Source organism: Betta splendens, chromosome 9 (assembly GCF_900634795.4).
Source record: "Betta splendens chromosome 9, fBetSpl5.4, whole genome shotgun sequence".
In the NCBI taxonomy this organism is placed as follows: Eukaryota; Metazoa; Chordata; class Actinopteri; order Anabantiformes; family Osphronemidae; genus Betta; species Betta splendens.
This window is the reverse complement of record NC_040889.2, coordinates 26,105,454-26,124,709: the sequence shown is the minus strand read 5'-3', so window position 1 is coordinate 26,124,709 and position 19,256 is coordinate 26,105,454. Positions and strand designations below refer to the sequence as shown.

The following is a 19,256-nucleotide window of genomic DNA, read 5'->3' as shown; positions in this document are numbered from 1 at the left end:
TTAATGCCTGGGTGAACCCGGAGAACGCGCTGGCGACTCGCCATCCCCCCACGCGCGGTCGGAGTCGTTTAAATGTTTCCAGCGGGTGGTGGTGGGTTTTCCACGTATGTTAATGAGGCGGAGGACACTTTTGTCGTTTCATTTCGTTTTGGATTGAAACAGCAGATCGTGACGCCGGTCTGGTCGTAGACCCCACCCTCCTGTCAACGTGATAGTGGATAGGCTGCGTGTTTTGCGTTCATTCCTCACATGAGAAAACGACGTGAGAAACTACTACCACTCATTCAGCGTCGCCACGCCTTTAAACGTAAACAAATGGGGGTTTGACCAATAAGATCCGTGAGAGATCAGCCGATGATCAGATGACTGAAAGGGAGAAACTATTTAAAACTCTACATGACACGCTTGGCGCAAGTTAATACATTTCTCCAGCGGCGCTTTCAGAGGCGCGCACCAAAACGCAGCGCCGGCTCCGCAGCTCTTTGTTACCGCTGGATCTAAACCCTCTCGTCCACTTACTTACAGTATTCACCAGTAACACCGCAATTCCCTTTGTATTGTCAAGAGGCGTTTAATTCATCCACGCTCGCTGGTGTCTAAGAAATGAATCATAAAGCATGTTTACTATGGATTCTCCTACATTCTGCCGCTGCGCTCTTTTCGTCGGCTCTTGGGGAAAACGCAGTTCTCAAAGGTAAGAAAAGTCTTTGTTCATTCATAATTCTTTTTATCCATTTTACAATCACACGTGGAAACTCTCAAAATGTAATATCACACGAGCGTGAGCGGTGAGCGCAACGGGCGCCTCCTGAAAATGTATAAAATGATACGTCCTAATTTATAAAGTCGCCTAAAACGTCGCATTTTCCAACAGTCCCGGCTTATTAATCTGCAAAATTATACAAATACGAGCAAGTGTGGCGGGGAGAGTGATGCGGAAGAGCGGGGATGGAGCCAGAAGCGCGGATTGCAACGTGTCCTTCGGGAGAGAGCGGCGGCGCCTTTCGGAGACGCCACGTCTGTGTGAACTCCGCGCGAGACGCTCCGCGGGACCCGCGTTTTACCTCCAACCGCTCTGCGGCGTTCTCCCGTCCGGCGGAGGTCGTTTCAGACCCTGGGTGGCCCGATACCCAGGGCTGCGGGGTTCATTCAAATGGAAGCCGTTAATTTGTTGTAATTAATTCAGGAATAGTGAGGCCGCCGGGTTTAAATACATAGACCGGCTCGTGCGGTCTTAAAATAAAACTGAAGGCTTCCTGTGGCTCCTCACCCACCTGGACCATTTATAGACCCGTGCGCGAGCGCACCGTAAAAGCGTGGTAATCACTCGAGCTGTGGCCGCAGAGTGTGTGAAAGGGGATGAAATGAAGGGGACGCTGCTCGGTGACATCTTGGCTCCACTTGCGCCGGCTTTATTGTAGCAGATGCTGAGTGTCCGCCTCAGCCGCTCCACGCCTGTGATGGATGACGGGCTGAATGGCTTCAGCCTGGTGCCGTGCAAGTGAATAATAAGGGGCGAATGCGCTGCTTGGGCTTGAAGCACCTAAAAGGCTTTTCTACTCCTTTCCCTCCTCAGATGCAGACAGTGGAATGGATGAACTGCCAACAGAGAGCAACGCTCCCAAAGGCTTGGTCAAGTACAACATGAGGAAGGGTTTAGATCTGGACCAAGAAGGCTGCTACCTGCAAACGGGCAAGAAGACGTGTCTGGAGGAGTGCAGCTTCAACGCTACAGCCAAGACCATCTTCATCATCCACGGCTGGACGGTACGCAGCTATTCAAAATAAAGACGTGGCTTCATCAGATGTCAGAATAAACACCTTTCTTTACATAGGTGGACGTCTTCAAGCACTTTGAATGTTGGAATTTATCATGTGAATGATGATGTCAGAGGTCAAAAGCACCACTGACTTCTCTCTCTCTCTCTCACAGATGAGCGGGATGTTCGAAAGCTGGATGCACAAGCTGGTTTCGGCCGTGATGCAGCGTGAACGTGAGGCGAACGTGATCATCGTGGACTGGCTGGTAATGGCTCAGCAGCTCTATCCCGACGCAGTGAACCACACTCGCGCCATCGGCCACGACATCGCCAACATGCTCAACTGGCTCCAGGTGTGTGTCATGACCACCTGAACGCTGCGTATCTGCGCCTCTTTGCTTGGTGCTTTTTCAAAGGCGAGCTGTCTTTTTTAAAGCAGGTTCATAAATAGGCCTCCTGCAGTATTTTTACTCCTTGTGACTCATCTTGTCAGTAATGTTGAGTGACAAAAAAATCTCCCCCTTTGTTTCCACTGGTAATTGAAGAGATCCAAACCTTTTGTGAGCGTGACAGTGCTTTGAAGTCTTAAAGGAAGGCTCATCCGTGCAGGATGAGAGAGTAGAGAGTCGTTTTCTCCTCGCCGTCGGCCGCCTTGGATCCCAGGTCGTTCTCAGGCAGCCTGGCGTACACGGTGCTGTGCGTCCTGATGCACAGAGTCTCTGAGGGTCGTGGTTTACTTGGCGTCTCTGAGGCAGAGACAGTCCTTCCATTCAGCAAGACTGTCACAAATTTGGACCGGTGCACAGAATAAGTGAGGAAGGATTAAAGCATCAGATTGACAGAACTTCATGGAGACAAACTACCAGCGCAGATGGTGTCAGGAGATTCTCTTGGGGGCAACTGAGGCAGGCACGACTAATCGCTGGCAGAAATCCAGCATGTGGGTTAGCGCTCATGACAGCAGACGCTGATGTGAATGCTTTCTCCCGCCCGCAGGACGAGCAGCAGCTGCCGCTCCAGAACGTGCACCTGATTGGCTACAGCCTGGGCGCTCACGTAGCGGGCTACGCCGGGACATACGTCCGAGGCACCATCGGCAGAATCACTGGTGAGTTGACTGGACTTTGCATCCACAGGAAGCGCTCCCGAGGTCCCCCTGCCTCATTGTCACCCTCTCCTTCCCAACAGGCCTGGACCCGGCCGGACCCATGTTCGAAGGCGTCGAGGACGAGTGGCGCCTCTCCCCAGATGACGCCGACTTCGTCGACGTTCTGCACACGTACACGCGGGAAGCTCTGGGTGTGAGCATCGGGATTCAGCAGCCCATTGGAGACATCGACATCTACCCCAACGGCGGCGACGTGCAGCCCGGCTGTGCGTTCGGCGAGGTCCTGGCGGTCGCCAGCAGTAAGTACCCGAACCAGACCCCCCCGAGGCCGTGATGGGCCCACGCCACCCCCCCCGACCCCCCACCGACCCTCTGTCCTGCCTCCAGATTTCATGGAGGTGATGAAGTGCGAGCACGAGCGAGCTGTGCACCTGTTCGTGGACTCGCTGATGAACAAGGACCACATGAGCTTCGCCTACCAGTGCACGGGCCCCGACCGCTTCAAGAAGGGCATCTGCCTCAGCTGCCGCAAAAACCGCTGCAACAACATCGGCTACAACGCCAGGAAAATGCGCAAGAGGCGCAACAGCAAGATGTACCTGAAGACGCGAGCCGTCACTCCCTTTGGAGGTTAGTAGCTCAGCTGGACCCGTGTTTCAGTCTGATCGTCTACTGCGGTTTGCTTTAGAGTGAACCGGATGAGACGCTCCAACCGACCTTGGTTCACTTTCACTTTCTTATCTGTAACTCTCATATTCTCTTATTACTTTTGCAGACAGCAAACCTTAACTTTTTTTTTTTTTTTTTTTTAGGTTATCACTACCAGATGAAGATGCATGTGTTCAACAGGAAACAGTCAGACAATGCAGATCCCACCTTCTACGTCCAGTTGTATGGGGGCCATAATGATACATCAAACATATTTGTTGATGTGTAAGTTTAAAGTCTCTTCTCACGGTGCTTCTTGAGAATGCATAATATTTAGCCTATAGTCTTGTTGGGCAGTAGTTTTCTGGGCATTTAACGGGACCTGATTCAAACTCTATCCAGCCAGCGGGACAGCGTTGGCCTGAACCTGACCAACACCTTCCTGGTGTTTACTGAGGAGGACATTGGGGACCTGCTGAAGATCCGTCTGAGTTGGGAGGGAGACGCTGAATCTTGGCACTCTTTCTGGAAAAACGTCAAAAATAACTTGTGGTCTTGGAACTCAACGCCTTCTAAACCTGTCCTCGAAGTTCGGCGAATTCGCGTGAAAGCTGGAGAAACGCAAAAGAAGTGAGTCGGTGGCGAGAGATGAACAGTCTGCGTCTGTGCGGGGCGTTTTTCACATCTCACCTTTTATTCTTGTCTTGTTGCAGGTTTACGTTCTGTGCAGAGGACTCCTCAAAAACTGAAATCTCACCAGGGGAGTCCATAACTTTTGTCAAATGTCGTGACGGTTGGGAAGTAAAGCCAAGAAAACGGTAGGAAACACGGCCAAACGTTAGCGCCTTCACCAAACCTGTGCTGTCATACATGTGGAGACTGACCTGCTCGCTTCATCAACAGGTTGCCCATGTAACAGCACTTTGAAGAAAACTAAAGAAAGCGGCGCACCGTCACCGCCGGGGCCCAGCGTGGGTCGGTGAGAGCAGCGCCTTCTCTTGGAGCACTTTTTGTTGGAGGATTGAACAGCGCACAAAGGGAAGGGGCTCCGGGTCTCGGGCTCTGGAGGGTTTCCACTGGACTCGGAGGCAGGGGTTCTGTCGAGGGCCCTGGAAACCGTCCCGCAGGCTGGAAGCAGTGACACGTCGGCGTGTTGAGATTGCCTTAAGCGTTACAGAACATCTGTGTGGGAAAGTGAAGTAGACTCTGTGCCAGTGGACGTACACCAGAAGTTGTAGGCACTGTACTGTATTTTAAAATCTTTATTTATAACATATGGAAGCACTGCAAGACCAACGTTTATTTATCGGAACGCATCCCTTGAAGTGTAGGTTGAATGACATTTCTCCTGGAGTGTGTGTGATTGTGTGTGTGGTTGTGTAGGTTAAATGGGTCTTTGTGCTGAGAGATTACTGAAACGCTGCAGCTGATGGTTCTTAATGTCATTGTGTGCAGAGTGTTAGTGTACATGGTTCATATTGGGGTGTGTCTATGTACATATTGTAAATAAGCTTTTGGACAAATAAATTCACCTGTTATTTGTAATAATGCCTTCGCCTGTTTTTACCCTCACTCCGCTGGAGGCAGAGAAGCTCCCCATGCACAAACATCGTCATGTGAAGGAGTCAAACCTCAAGCAACATGTAGAAGTGCTTGGATAAAAGCCACTGGTTTATCGGTTCTGAAGAGTGTAAATCATTTTGCTCTTTAGGCCTTTTCAGCTGTCATGGCTACAGCTTCAATACAATTTGGTGAGAAGAATATGCAAAGTTGCATTTGTTGGATGCTTAGTGGTCCGACTATCCTTTGGAAAATGTGTCTGTAATGTAAAAGGTTCAGAAAAAGCCACAGACATTCCTGAACTGCAGTCAGCCTTGCATTCGCTCGTACTGTATCTGAGCTACGAGCTTCCTGTTGAAGCGCTTTTCCTGGATCCTTTTCCTCAGAAACCCCAGATAACAGAACCTTGTCACCCAAACCATCAGTGAAATATCTGAACAGTTAGTTACAGAGGAATGTCATGACTGAGTATCGTTATGGTTCTGTAACCTGATGCCGAGCAGAAGGAATGCATCAGAGAAGCTTTTAATCCACGGGCTGCTTTAATTATCTTCATCTGTGTGAATCTCATTGCAGAACTGACCTATTTTCTCCATCCATACACCACTTAGTGTTGTCATGCCTCCGCTCTAACATCACGCCACCCAGTTTTGGTTTAGTGACTCATTTGACTTTCATAGACTTGGAGAAGTGTAACTCCTTCCCTGCCTCGCTGTTTAACAGCTAAGTCCAAACTCAGATGCAATTTACAAATGGGGAGAAAATGAAAAACATTTCTACTTTAATAATTTGTTCAGGAACTGCATGGTATAAAATGGAGTAATAAATAAAACTAAACTAAAGTGAAGAAGGGTGTGGGTGAAAAACGAGAAAGACTGCGGCTCTAAACAAGGTGCCTCCACCCGTGGGTCGCAGAGATGACGCCCCACCCACACACAGTAATTATGAAGACATTTATAATAGTAGCTAATGATAAAACCAAACGTATGGTTGAAAAGCCTGTTCTAGTAGATGTGACTAATACCAGTTTATGGAAAACCAAGCGCATGTTTCTTCATTACACACTACTTGACCAGAATATTCACACAACCTGCATTTGTGACAATATTCAACACACACTTACATCTGTGGCTGTAAAGTCTAATTTATGCCTGCATCTATAAATCACTCCATCGAACGCGCTCCTAGGAACGATTTCAAAACCAAGGGGAACTCCACTCACGCTGACAGTTGGCACGAAACCCCCGAGTTGTGTTTATTCTCGGAGGTCTTTCCATTTAAACAGGAACGAGGACCTGCGCTGCGCAGTGGAACGTCTCTCACTATGAACTGGTTTGTTTCTCAAGCTGAGGTCCTTCGGGGTCCTCGTCTCTGTTCAGCCCCATGGACTGAACGATGGCCACGTGTTGGGCCCCGACTCACGTGACTGCGCTGGTACACGCTGGTCAGCCACTGACTCACACGGAGCGACGTCACGGTGGCCATGATGGAAACGCTTGACCTCAGCGCCCGCTGCATGCGCTGAATGTCATGCTGTGCCAGCTGAGGAGCATTCCAGCGAGGGTTCGGCCGCAGATGAAAGCGCCACGTTCCCGCGGACTCGCTCTGTTTCTGAGACGTCCTCTGCACATTCTGAGAAAGTAAAGTGCGAGAAAGACAAAGGTGTGTTTTCAAGCCAGGGATATTCAATCTGAAAGCCGTGTTTACCTTTAAGCCGTGCTGTGATAATGAAAGCCTGGAGGTACAGGGGGATTATGAAGCAGAGGCATTTCTCTGGCAAGATCGAGTATGAAGTTTTGTTTTTCCTTTCAGCAGTAAAGCAGAACTGAATCTCTTTTTTTTTATCACTCCATGTCATGGATTTCACACGAAACTCTTATCTGGTGTGACTGTTCCCAGCGCTGTGAACATGAAAAGACAAGACCGAGGTCATGTTATAATTACAGCGGCCTTGTATGAAATATCCTTGGGAAAAGTGGAGAAAACGGGTGGTTTCTCAGTTGTTGCTGACGAGGACGACCCGTTGGACCTAAACGTCTGACGCACACTGTACGCGGGTGGTGCACGGAGGCCTGAAGGGGGCCAGAGTAACAGTCCTGACGATCATCTGGGGCCCATGTTGATGTGTGTGTTTGTGTGCAGGCGTCTGTCCTCACGCTGTCACCTGTCGTCTGCACGCGTGTGATTGTTCCTGGACGCGTGAGGGTCCCTTCGCTTCTGCTGAACCTCAGCCCACTTTTATGGGGTCACACTCGCATCATAGCAGGCTGAACGGTGCAGGGTGCTGTGTTATCCAGTGAGGTGAACGTGACTGTAGCTGCCAGTGGTTCAGCTGTTGACGTGAGCGTCCGGTTCCTCGTGTCTTCTTTACGACTTCCTTGGAAGGAATTCCTGGTCTGTTTTCCCGAACGCAGCTCAGAGAGTCCGATAACCTTGGGTTGGAGGAAAGTTGGTCGCTGTGCTCTCTGCTATTGGAACACTTCTATCACGTAATCATATCATGTATGTCGCAGTATGTGATTATAGTATGGAAGTTGCTGTAGCGTGTATCTCTGTGAGTGTAACTAAAGGTGAAGCTGAGTCTAGAGCAAAGACTGAGATGATTCTGGAGAAACCGGACAAAGGAGCCAACAGGCGAGGAGCTAAAGCTAAAGCTAAAGCTAAAGCTAACGCTAACGCAGGCTTCTGAGGAAGTCTGGGAGGGAGGAAGTACATCTCTCTGTCCACTTGGTGATGAACTCAGTCTCCCTTCACCTTCTGACCCTGGACATTATCACAACATGCCCAACCCCTTCTTCCAGAAGTGAGCGCCAGGGAAGGAACTGGAGAGTCTGAGGAGCCAATGACAGCACAGCCGACCACGCGCCGCTTAGCTGTGGGCCCGAGCCAGTTCTCATCACTGTTTCTCATGAAATGGCTGTTATTCAGAGAAGAATTAACGTCTGTGCCTGAATGACACGGACGGACAAAGGTCAGTAACAAACAGGGACATAAACATTGTTCACATGTGGGAAACTGCCATTGGTCACAAAGTTTTGGTCATTTCCTGTTGCAGGGACACAGCTGTTTTAAACTCTATCAACATTTCTGTTGGACATAGCCAGCCATCCCCAGGGAATAAACCGCCTCGCAATAATGAAAGTGATCCCGAACAGTGTCCCTTTGTTTTAACTAATTAGATTTATTAGATATATTGAGATCAGGGTCACTAATGAAAAAGAGCTGAGGACAAAGCAGATGTTTGAACGTGATCTGAAACCATCCGACAGCTTCACCGACTCGATGCCTTGTCCAATCCACACAGCTGCCAGTCTTCATGAAAGAGGTCAGATGATAAGTGTGAACAGGTGCAACGCGCCGACTTTCCCTTTCAGGTAGAAACACAGGCGTCACATGACAACAGCCGCTCTGATGTCACTGTTTCCAAAACAGCGGGCCTGGATCAACCTGTGAGCCTGCATCACTGCATACAGGGAAGTCAGAGTACAGTGTAACAGACAGTGACAGTGATCAGCCGCTACCGTTGTTCCTTCAGGTGAAGCTAATGGGACCGACGGATCTGCATGTGACGGTTGCTGTGTTTGATTCTGAGGCTAATCTTTGCTTTGTCGACAGCTCAGATCTGTTCCCTCTGAATGTTCACCCACTGCTGGTTTAGGGACAGGGTGACACCACGCGACCTCCATCAAGGCAGTGGCTGTTCTCTGTTATCCAGTGTATCGTGTGATCACCACTGATATGATCTCTTACTGGCCTTCTGATTTCATCTCTACGTTTTACTGACACTGAATTTAAGCAGCTGCGTCTAAAAAGTTCTTGACTTTATATCACGCTCCACTAATAGAACGGTTGGTCAGGGGCTGAGAAAAACACATTCGAAACTCTTTAAAGAAACACCCTCAGCGCTCACATTTCATCTGGGCCCTTTGACGACCACTAAGCACTTCTGTGTTAATTTTAGGCTAAATCACACACGGTAAAGCCTGATTCCACACACAGCTAATTGCTAATTCATCACCGGCACATTGACCGAGGTTGTTTCTATAGTTGCCCTGAAGCAAACAAAGCCCTGTGAGGACGGAGCAGCTGAAAACGCCTGATGGATTTTCACAAAAATACAAACCAGAACCTGAAGCTCTCCCACACAGTCACAGAGGAGGCCTCTGTCGATGGGGAAATAATAAAGACTGATTCACTCGGGGCCGACGAACACACACAGAGCGGGACAGAACCTCCGATGCCGGTCAGAGCGTTGTCATTTCTCCGGGGGCTGTTTCGTGGTGTCAGGAGTGTGAGCAGCGACTTTCTCATGGGAACGAGCCAGTGGAGAGTAAGGAATGCAAAGAAATGCCCCTCTAGCTGAGAGAAAGTAAGAAAAAACTATAATCTGCTGAGAAGAGGATTTATGTAATTCTCACATGTAACAAAAGAATACATTGGAGCCTCCGTCTAGGGAGAAGTTCTGGAGCAGGCACGTTGGCCGGGCTTAATTCCTCACACTATACTGAAATCTGCTTATTTACAGATTGGGCACAAGCAAAAAAAAAGATCCGCTCTCAGGGTTTTCCTTTGTGGCATTACAGCAAATGTCTGTTGTCTGGAGTTTGTTTTCACTGTACTGAAGGATTTTAATGCAGTTACTAATGGTAGGTTTCTGTCTCAGATGGGCATAAACGTACATTTAGAGTGTTTCATGTTTGACCTTGAGCTCCTTTCTAGCTGCTGCTGCTCAACAGCAGTAGTCGGTCAGACTCATGCCAGCATCGTTACAACACCTATTTTGTCCACATAATTCAGTAATCAGCTTTATGACGTGGGTGAAAACCAGAACACTGGTTATTTCTGGTTAATCTAGCTGTGGTTGGTTCACTGTGGCTGGTTTTGCCAACTTGGACACGTTTAACTGTGAAGAACACGTTCACTGAACACGTTGGAGAGCTTTGCAAAGCCCGGGCTTTGATACCTGGGGGTCAGGGCAGAGATGCTCTGTACCGCTGCCCAGCCACCACTTAGGAATTTGACTCCAAGGCCTGGTGGTTTGATTGATTTGATCTAAGATGGGAACTCCTACAGCGGATCAAACGCAGAGCGTCTGCGGCCGGGTGCAGCAGCAGAGCGATCCCACCTCAAAGCGAACTTCACTTTTGATCAGAGCTACAGTGTGCAACCAGGATTTACTGTTAATCTCTTAATACTAATATTCCAACGGCAGCAGAGGAAAGGAGGACAGCCACTCGTAACAAATGGTTTCCTGGACGAACTCTGGGAGGATGTGAGCACGAGGCAAAATGTGAAGCATAAAACATTATTTACATCGTGAGGATAAAAGATGAAAGAGGCAGAAAGAAGCAATCCTTACAACATCTACTGCAGTTGATTAATTTCTATGTTTAGTGGAAACGTGGCTACCGGCCAGATGTTTGTTCATCTTCACCTCTGTAAACTAAACCCAGTTCATTTACCATCTAGGAGACGCTTCCACTAGTTGTGTCTAGTAAACAAATGAACACTGTGGCCAATAAAATGAAACAGGTTGCACCACATAATCTAAATTCACACCCAGTAACGGTCAGTTGTTGTGTTGCCAAAGCCGCTGCTGCTTCAGCATCTTTTATAGTAGTGTCATCTAAAACCTGAGGAATGAATGTGAATGATTCCAGGACATTCTAGGGATTTGGATTTAAATACAACATACATATGAGATCTTAGTTACAGGTAATGGGTATTTGTAACCATGTTTCTTCATCTATTGTCGCACTATATTGGACACTGCAGGTGCCTTCTATTACAAGCAGGCAATTGTTCCTTGATACGTCTTCACATGAGACGCGAGAAAGTATTTAGAAAAATACAGTCTTACCAAACAAAGACGCACTGTTATGAGTAACCAAGTACGTCTACTGTACTTCCTCTGCTGCTCACAAGTGGGAAGTGTGTTCCTGGAAGTTGTAGGATTTCATTTCTGGCATCACTGAAACACATTGTAATTCAAAGCTGCACAGAAAATGAAAGAAATCATCCTCAAAACCTGAGAAGAGGTTTAAAAAGCAATAAGACCGAGGAAAATAAAGACAAAGCCATTGATGAAGATGAAAAGCACCTAACAAATGTTTCATTGCAGCACCTGCCCATTAAAAACTGATCCTATAAACTGAGCCTATAGTGCAAATGCAACACTGCGTTCCTATTGAGATGACATGAGTCATCAGTTGACATGAGGCACACCCTCAGTACAGCAGAAACACCAGGTTTTGGCAGAAGAACTGTGGGAACTCAACAATGACCTGAAGCTAAACTGGAAGCAGAATTATTCTTCAACACAACAACAATCGTCATTAAGCCAAATGACCCAAGGTTCACAGCGCATCATCACGCTCCCATCACCACGTTTAACGCTGGAAGAGGTCTGAGAATCGACAGCGGTGATAAATCTCAGCAGCCCATGAAGATTAGCAGTAATAAAAAGCACATGGAGTGTTTAGTCCTGTGTTCAAAGGTAGAGGTGTGCGGCTTTTTCACCAAATAACCAAGGTTCCTAATACATCGTTCCACAGCAGCTCAGTAATATTCAATGCTAATAATCCTTTTCATGGTCCTGATATACCTATGTTAAGTAATAGGAAAGCATCGTGTCTATGCTTGATATAGGTTTTGCAACCCCTCAGGCAAATAACAGAGGCCCAGCTGCAAATTACCACCAGAAACACCTGCAAACTCAGGGCCTCGCAGAGAAGCCTCCTCAGAGCTGGGCTCAGCGGCGGCCGTGCAGGGGAGACAGACAGCGAGCGAGCCGAGGGATTTCCCCCCGGGACCGTGCGTTTTGTGAATGAATGAGTAGCACACAATGGCGTGGCAGCCACCAAGGACAAGAGCTTTAAGAGAAAAAAAAAAAAAAAAACGAGCGACTGGCACGCATCGACAAATGGAACCCATTTCCGCCAGTTGGCTGTACTTGTGAAATAGTAGAATGGGAAGAGGGGGGCGTGGATGCAAACGTGTTGATTGGCTTAGGGCAGGGTGCCTGATTCCTGTCCAGCAGCTGCGATTGGTTGGATTGGATGGCCTCACCTTAAAAGAAAAGGGTTACTCCAGTTCAGTGTCACGGGTTTCTCCACATACACATGCGTGTGCGTTTCCGTGTGAACAAAGACTTCACGCCACTGTGTACACACGCTGAGCTGCACATTCCTCCTCCTCGCGTCACCGCTAGTTTACATTTTTCTGCTATTTCGATATCTGTAACGGCCGCATATTTGTGCGAATCACCATTACAAAACTTCCTTCAAACAGCAGAGCGGAAAAGCACGTTAATCCAAGAACAAATCTGCAGCTTCAGCCACCGTTCAACAAATAGCTTCCTTCCCAGTCGTCACGGGCGGCGTGTCACTATAATCAGCGGAGGCACGAAAGCAGTCGCTGGGAAGAAACCGTAAAATCTGCAGTGAAACTAACTTCATTTGCAGCGTGTCCAGGTCTGCTGTGCTGAGGAGCCTCCGCATCCTCGCCAGCGCTACCCGTGACCCTGAGCCCTTCCTCGCTCACCGTCAGTCTCCATAGCTGACCCTAATCCGCCGACCGCGACCCTGCGCGCTCTTTGAATGTTGCCCATTGAGCCAGTGGCTCTTGGCCAAACAAAGAGACTCTGTGTTAAATCCAACTCCAGTGTTTGGTGGGAAAATGGCAGTGGCACCAAACCTACTTTTAATCCTCAGCTGATGGAGGCACATCATAATAAAACCATGTCACATTACGAGCCATTACTCAAGAGTCAACTGTGACTTGATTCATTATTAATTCATTTGACTGGTACTTGTGGCGGACACTAGAACCAGAGCAACGGCAGGCTGCAAACCTGCAAACTACGACCATGCCTGGTCCAAAGCCCGGAAAGGAGGGCAATGTGATGCAAAGCAGCCAGGCTCGGCTCCCTTTCGCCCCAGTTTCTGGCTCCAGGGCTCAGGTGCTGAATGCTAACGACGGGAACAAAGCGGGTCTTGGACCAGGCTCCGACATCAGCCTCCGGTCCGACTCCAGCGGACGCTCCGCTTGGCAGAACCCGCCTGCTACGGTGCCGCTGGCTGGAAAAACGTCCTCCTCGGGTGACGTGTGAGACAAAAGGGGGGCGGGAAGAAACACGTGAGCAGGTGTGCAGAGAAGAATGAGCTGGCTTTGGGCCGGGGTTACGTGAGGGCATGTGGGAGCAGCAGGTTGTAAAAAGATAGGAGAGGTTGTGACAGATGAGAACGAGGAGAGAGTCTTTAATACTCCATTATCTCTTTATAGATAATCCTGCTATTGTAGTAAAAGACAGCAGTCATGTCTTCTTTCAAGTATAAAAGAGCTGAGGTGCAGAGGCGGCGGACACACACGCACACACACACACACGCACACACACACACACACACACACACACACACACACACACACACACACACACACACACACACACACACACACACACACACACACACACACACACACTTTCCTTTCAACCACCTTCCTAATGCTCATGTTACTGTAAACTGTAATTAGGTTCAGGTCCCAACAGCAACGCTTGGTTTTGCTGTGTGCTTTATGAAATATCAGCTGTGAGGGCCTCGGCGTGGAAACCAGGTCAGACTCAGTCTGTGCAGCGTGTGCAGAGACCTGACCACAGGTTGGCAACAGCCTGCTACACAAGCACACGAACCGTTTACATCACAACTTTACAAAACCATTGTGGGTTCGGGACGTGACCCAGGTAAAACTCCTCTCTCCTCATTTTCGGGAACATCAACACTGAATAAGTCATCAGCAACTTTCTGACGCTGCGGGTACAAACACACAAACAAGTGAAAACTGGGCCACGCTAACAACATTAACAAGCGGCACACACTTGGATAATTCAATTGCCAAACACACTTATTATACTTTGTCTTTCATTATATAATGAGGGCAGTATTTGAGTGGACAGGAATGTGCTCTTCAGATGGGAGCACTGGGATCAGAACTGGCATGCTCAGCACCTTTGTTCTGCCTTGGCCACAGACACGGGTTCCCAGCAGAGTGGAGTCATCGCAGCGTGTGTGTTCATCCATCTGGAACATAAACTTGATATCACATCCCTTGTTCTGTCTGACACGTAACACGTAACACGAAGCACCACCCACCAGCAGCAACCAGTGGAGTCACCTACACATCACGCCACCGCTCACCAGATGACTGTGAGCAAGTCTCCGGTAGCAGGAGTCACAACGCTGGAGATTAAGCTTTTACATCTGTGTTGTGAGGTAAACAGCGTCTTCCTGGGAGGTTGTGGTGTTTTCCCATAAGCCCATTCTGTTTGACTGATTTATATGTAAAACTATACGGTGCTAGGGAGGAGAAACCCAGTTGTTTTGACTCTTCCCAAAGCTCCTTGTTGGCTTGTCAGTGTTTTCACTCTGTAGTAGCCACATTCACAGACAACAATGGCCCCATGGTTGTCAAGTGGTTGTCAGGATGGTCTGATGGACGGGACGGAGCGTGACTTTCCATCTTCGAGCACGTGGGCACATTCTGGTGGCGCTGGTGGGTTTTTCTGCAAAAAAGAGAAACAGCAGCGGCGCGTCCTCCTCCTCTCAGGCAGCGCGGAGCAGCCGCGCTCGGCGTCAGCCCACAGACTCCGACCACGCAACGCTTCCTGTTGCGCCGCTCTGAGAATGGCATCGTAAAACTGCTGCTGGAACGCACTGACACCCGCAGGCTGACGTGGAACGCCAAAAATGATGCAACCTGCGATTTATGGTGACTTTGGAGTAAAGTGACCGAGACGCTGGCTTCTCTGGCAGCGCCGCGCGTTTGTGACGAGGAGCCTCTCATTCCTGCACAAACTGACAGGCACAAAACGGGACACGAAAGCTTTCACATAAGTTTCATGCAAAACAAGCACATTTTGTTTAAGTGGATGTTGTTTCCAGTCAGTATCTGCTGCTTCACGTCACCACCACCGTTCCTTCCTGCCAACCTGTGGTATTTGACGAAAAGGAAGTGAAGATTCAAAAAGCTCCTTTGGTCTAAAAAGAAAAAGACACTTTCTCTGGTCTCGGTTCTGTGTTTCACTGCCGCGTAGAAGAGGGCGTCCGTCCGTTCAGGCCTACAAATAGGCTGCAGGCCCGACATGTGATGCCCTCACTGTGTGACATTCAACACCAGCGACATGCGAAACTGTCTGCTCTCAGTTTCCATGACTCATTCTTGACGCAGGTTTTGGTCCTAAAATATACAGTACATCTTTAAATTCTACGTTTTTGAAGGCAGCAGTTTTATACAGTTTTCATAGGCTGCTCTAAATATCATATTTCATATGTGCTGCAGTTCCCCAACGGACACATGCATGTTTGACCTGGGCCAAGGATTCAGGCTTTATCCTCTCACTGACGTCGTACAGTAGAATCTGCCTGTCAGGCTCAGCTCGGTACCGTGGTTTAAAGTCTGGATGCGTGTGAGCAGTGCAGTCTGGTAGACACACTATGACCTGTGGTATTTTAATTGCCGATAACTAAAAAGTGACCTTGGCTTCTTCACTTACTCTTTGTGGCATCAGTTCAGCCCAGTGTTGACACTGAGATTATCAGCCAGAGGAAGTAGATTGAGTTCTGCATAACTAAAAGCAGGCCTGTGTGACCTACAGACGGCTGTGGCCTTCAAAAACCCATTGAACTCTCAGATTTTCCCACTTGCACAAATTGACACGATTTCTTCTGTGGAAATCAAAATTCAGACCTTCTCACTAATAATCCAAGGTAATGAAGACAGTTTGTTATTTGGATATTTCATAACTAAAAACTTTCAACAGGGTTATCTGTAGAATACAGTGTACCTGATAAATAACGCAGTGATTTAGCTGCAGGTGTGAAGAATCCCAGTACAACTCCACCCCCTTAAGAACACTGTGAACCATGAACATCATGTGTGACGTCACAAATAATAAAAATTTACAATGACACCAGTTGTGTAAATATTTTTTATCCTTCATAGAATTCTATGGCAATGAGAAACATGTGGCACAATGGGTTCACTGGCTTTTCTAAATAATGTAAAACAGTTACGTCAGGGGTTAAACAAGAAGCACAGTGTTTGTTGAAAAAACAGTTTCTGACCAGATGACGCTTCAGTGACCTCACGTTCCATTTAATCTCAAACATTTCAGTTTGATAGCAAATTATTAATTGTTATTGTTACACAATGGCTTACACTAAAATAAAGGACAGCTTTAATCTGAATTAATAAATCAATCTTTAAACCCAGTCCAGACGAAAATGACCTGGAACACTCTGATCTGAGAGGAAGAAACGCAAGAAACAATCACAGAACAGGCCAAAAAACGTCACTTTGTGACCTCAATGAGCAGAAAGGTTCCCAACAAAACACGTCACGATTTTAATTCTCATTAATACTTTGGGTTCATGACACATTGTGGGATGCAACATACCAGATTTTTAGACTTTTCATAGTTCGAGGTGAGGTTCGTTTATGGTTTATGGTTCAATAGATTTCAGTAAAGAAATTAGAGTTTTCTAATACATAAGTAGTTTTTAACCAGGCTTTTGATCCATGTGAAACCTTTTGGAGACAAAGTGAGGCTCCTCTCTCGCCTCCATGCTCCTAAATGTCAGCGTGTCTGAAGCTCCTGTGCTGTGTCTCCATGTTTGCCTGTTCAGCGATGATGTACATCAAAGAGGACCAGGCCAGCAATTAAGTCTCTCCTTTGTACTGTGCTCTTCACTGAGAGCATTGTTCCCATGGGCTCTTCTGAGGAATCTAGTCTCTGAACAGACAAAGACCTGTGTCCAGTGTGAATTGTTTCTGTACCAAGCAAAGTAAAGTCCAGGCCAAACTGTTTTAGTGAAAGTGCTTTCAGTATTTAAGCATAAAAATATGAACTAAACCTCCACATGAACAAGATTATTCATGTGTGCCAGCTGAACAGTACTTGACACTGGTACAGTCTGTGGAAGGAATGTCTGAAGTCCAAGTTATGGACACTGCACCAGCTGAAAAGCAAACACAGGATGGCGAAATAAAACACACAGACTATGGAGATGCCATATTAATGTTAGAGTTAGTGTGTGGACGGGATCATAGGGAGATGTTTAAAAGAAGAAAATCACACTGAAACGCCGGTCATGAGCCTTGAGGAGCTGGCAGAGGCCTCTGGTTCAGTCCCAGTGCCCACAAAGCAAGAAGAGGGGTCACTGCGGACAGGTCACCAAGAGGGGCAGACAGACGGGCAGACGGAAGGACGGACGGACAGAAGGACGGACGGGCAGAGAGAGAGATGGGCGGATGAATGGACAGGCAGAGAGAGAGAGAGACAGACAGACAGACGGACGAGCAGAGAGACAGATGGATGGGCGGACGAACTGACAGACAGACGGACAGACGGACGGACAGGCAGAGAGACAGACAGACGGACGGACGAAGGGGCAGAGAGACAGACAGACAGACAGACAGACAGACAGACAGACAGACGAGCAGAGAGACAGATGGATGGGCGGACGGACTGACAGACTGACGGACGGACGGATGGACGGGCGAGCAGGCGTACATACAGAAAAGCAGACAGACAGACAGGCAGGTGGACAGACGGACGGACGGATGGACAGTAGCAAACTGAGTCCTGGATTTATGTGGTGCAGCTCTGGACACTCCTGCTGCGCTCTCCCTGAGATGATCTCACCTTCCCTTGACTCAGTACTGTACCCGCTGGAGTGAGACCCCACTGAAACCTGAGCCTTCAACTATATAAAGACAAACTGCTGCGGTGAGGTAACACTGAACCCCCTCAGCCTCTACATGCACTCACACACGTGCTCATGGACTTCAACGGACAGTTTCCCCATCAACGAGCACACCTTGCATCAGCGGCTGCACGTTGGAGCCTCGTGGCCTTGTTAACATTCATCCCATGCGTCTGACGAGAACGGCTGTTCTGTTCCTCTCCACTGAGCGGACCTGGAAACCCGTGCTGCCCTTTCACCAGCAGCACCTACATCTTCTCTGCTCCTCTGGCGTCTGCCGGACTCAGGGTGTGATTCCGGGTACTGGGATACCTAGAAAGTGGGCTTTGTGGTCAGTGCCAGTTTCCATGGTTCCTCCCTATTAAAGGGAGGTTCTTTAAGGGTCTGGTGCATTTGTGAAGTCCCTGTGAAAAGACAGCTCTGTGTCCTGAGGTCCTGGGCCCAACGAGGGCAGAATTCCTCTGCGATTCTGGCTGAGCCGGGCCTGTGGGGAAGAGGGGAGAGGAAACACAGAGGCAACATGTTTGGGTCCTGGCGCGTGTCCAGTCAGGAGCTCGGGGACTGGGTCACAGTGGGGGTTCACAGGAGGAAAGAAATCAGGCCAGCGCTCACACGTTTACACCCGCAAACACCAACTGGAACGAAGACATACAAGCAGTTTTTATTTAAAAATGATCATGGAGCGTGGACCAATGAACGGGAGCCTGTTAGTTTGAAATGACACAAATTAATCACAAATCAATACAAATGTCTTCATGTTCTGACTCAGTCAGTGGGAATGGGTATATTTTTATCCATAGTTTACTTTCACGTGACTCATCAGGTTGTGGACGCTCCCTCTTCTTTCTTTTGCTCACAGGTAACGCACCTGATAACACAATGACTCATCAAAAGCAGAGGGCGATACAGCAGCACGCGTGCACTGAAGATGAGCTACCAGCAGCAGAAGCGCTTCGAATCAAGCCCGCAGCCAGACACAGGATGCTTTGAATAGCAGCAGACTGCAGCCAGATGGGACTGAATGTTCAAAGGAGACGGAATGACCTGTTCCCAAAGGGACGACCAGTGCCACCAGCATTTCCAGTTAGCTGAGTGCTCCTTTGTCACTTGTCACATCAAGGCGCTGCTCACGCCTTCGAATTTCACAGAACACTCATACTCCTGCTGTACTTAGTGGAAACCTTTGGTACATGAAGTATTCTTTAAACATGTTACTCTTGAAAAGGGACTTAATAAAAGACTTCCTGTCGGCAGTGATCTTACAGGGCATCTTTCAGGCCACTCTATCAGAATTTCACACACATAATAAAAGGTTTTTATGTGATAATGTGATGAATAATGCGTTGCTACAGACAAGCAGTGATGCGCCAGCATCTGTCAGTGGACCAGGTCCACACACTGATGACTCACCTGAATAAA

At 48.2% G+C, this 19,256-nt stretch overlaps 1 protein-coding gene and 1 long non-coding RNA gene across 2 annotated transcripts; one reads left to right on the top strand and one right to left on the bottom strand.

The window, feature by feature from the left end:
* Nucleotides 1-344: 344 nt before the first annotated feature.
* lipg (lipase, endothelial) lies at nucleotides 345-5,064 on the top strand. Its single transcript, XM_029163668.3, has 10 exons — nucleotides 345-694; nucleotides 1,577-1,767; nucleotides 1,934-2,113; nucleotides 2,757-2,868; nucleotides 2,949-3,167; nucleotides 3,256-3,498; nucleotides 3,681-3,801; nucleotides 3,919-4,146; nucleotides 4,230-4,334; nucleotides 4,420-5,064. The coding sequence occupies exons 1-10, from the start codon at nucleotides 604-606 to the stop codon at nucleotides 4,430-4,432; spliced, it is 1,503 nt and encodes a 500-aa protein (XP_029019501.1). The 5' UTR covers nucleotides 345-603; the 3' UTR covers nucleotides 4,433-5,064.
* LOC121202490 (uncharacterized) lies at nucleotides 4,856-7,944 on the bottom strand. Its single transcript, XR_005898140.2, has 2 exons — nucleotides 6,784-7,944; nucleotides 4,856-6,708 (listed from the first exon to the last, which is right to left on the bottom strand). It is a non-coding gene; the product is annotated as an uncharacterized LOC121202490 (long non-coding RNA).
* Between the last annotated feature and the right edge of the window lie 11,312 nt (nucleotides 7,945-19,256).

What these genes read in the sequence shown, in the direction of transcription:
- lipg (XM_029163668.3), top strand. Translation starts at nt 604, where the DNA reads ATGAATCATAAAGCATGTTTACTATGGATTCTCCTACATTCTGCCGCT. An exon ending in TCATCATCCACGGCTGGACG is followed by an intron (nt 1,768 to 1,933) that starts GTACGCAGCTAT and finishes TCTCTCTCACAG; the next exon opens with ATGAGCGGGATGTTCGAAAG. An exon ending in TCAAACATATTTGTTGATGT is followed by an intron (nt 3,802 to 3,918) that starts GTAAGTTTAAAG and finishes AACTCTATCCAG; the next exon opens with CCAGCGGGACAGCGTTGGCC.